The sequence below is a fragment of the Mandrillus leucophaeus genome, unplaced genomic scaffold, assembly GCF_000951045.1.
Source record: "Mandrillus leucophaeus isolate KB7577 unplaced genomic scaffold, Mleu.le_1.0 Scaffold270, whole genome shotgun sequence".
NCBI lineage: Eukaryota > Metazoa > Chordata > Mammalia > Primates > Cercopithecidae > Mandrillus > Mandrillus leucophaeus.
In genome coordinates this window covers 614,668-615,697 of record NW_012102810.1, presented here as the reverse complement: position 1 = coordinate 615,697, position 1,030 = coordinate 614,668, and the positions used below count along the sequence as shown (strand labels likewise).

Genomic DNA, 1,030 nt, shown 5'->3' with positions numbered 1-1,030 from the left:
CCCGGCCATAGGGTTCTCTCATCACGAGGCATCTATGCATCTGCATGGGCCCCGACTCCAGAACCTCCAGGTTTCCTATGTGCTCCCTCATCCTAAGTTGGTCACCAGTCCCAAGTTGGTGGGAAGAACTTGAGGTACCGGCCAGGTGAGCGATGTGACCAGGCTGACGCCAGGGGAAGAGACAGGAACATATCCCGCCAGGACTCTGAGCTGGTGCTCACCTAACTTATGCTCCCTGCCGCCCTCTTGCAGGTGGGCAGACACCAGCAGCTGCAGTCGGTCCCGTGTCACACAGCTGCGCGAGGTGGCTCCACACGCACCCACTGGGTCCGGAGGATGCTGCCCCTGGCTTGAGGACCACTCAGTGCTGGCAGCCTCACAACAGTCCAGGTGTTGACTGTGCAGGGAGGCCCTCAGCCCCGTCCACCTAGTCCTGGGCCACCCCGCCCTGGCCCCCACGGCTGGAACCCAGCCTGCTGCAGTACTGGATGTGCACTCTGTGGCTTGGAGGCCACGCGGGCAGAAAAGGGTCTGTGTGTGCAGCACACGTGGCCTACCCACAGCAACTGGAGTCCACCTTCCCCAGCAAAGCCCCAGCTGCAGGAAGACCTTGCTTGGGGCAGGGGGCACACAAGGGGGCTGCGGAAAAAGCTCCTGGTGAAGCCGAGCAGCCACAGGCTGTTGAAGGGGCCATGGGCCTGGTCTCACAGGCTCCTGGGCTGTGTGGCAGGTGGCTCCGGCCCCCAACCAGTGTTTGGGTAGTATGGCCTCTCACCCTCCTCACTGGGCATCACTGGGGAGGGTCATCTGAGCAGGGGACACGAAGTGGAGAGGGTCTAGTACGTGGGCCAGTGTGGCCAGCTTATAAAATGGAATAAAATGGCACGTCTTGTCCCGTCATCATTTTTGGCTGATTGTTAAGACGGGACTGTGTGGGTTCAGGAGGGACACTGGAGCTGTTAGATGTGGCGGTTCATGAAAGAAGAGCATCTTATGTGTTGTTTTAAAATAATTTTTAAAATTAAAAAAT

General features: G+C 58.5%; 1 protein-coding gene across 1 annotated transcript in view; it reads left to right on the top strand.

Annotated features, from left to right (window-relative positions):
* LOC105542932 overlaps positions 1-354 on the top strand; it is a 15,146-nt gene extending 14,792 nt beyond the window's left edge. The window contains 1 exon segment of the mRNA XM_011984645.1: positions 253-354. Within this exon segment, the coding sequence (XP_011840035.1) occupies positions 253-354 (102 nt within the window).
* Positions 355-1,030: the final 676 nt, after the last annotated feature.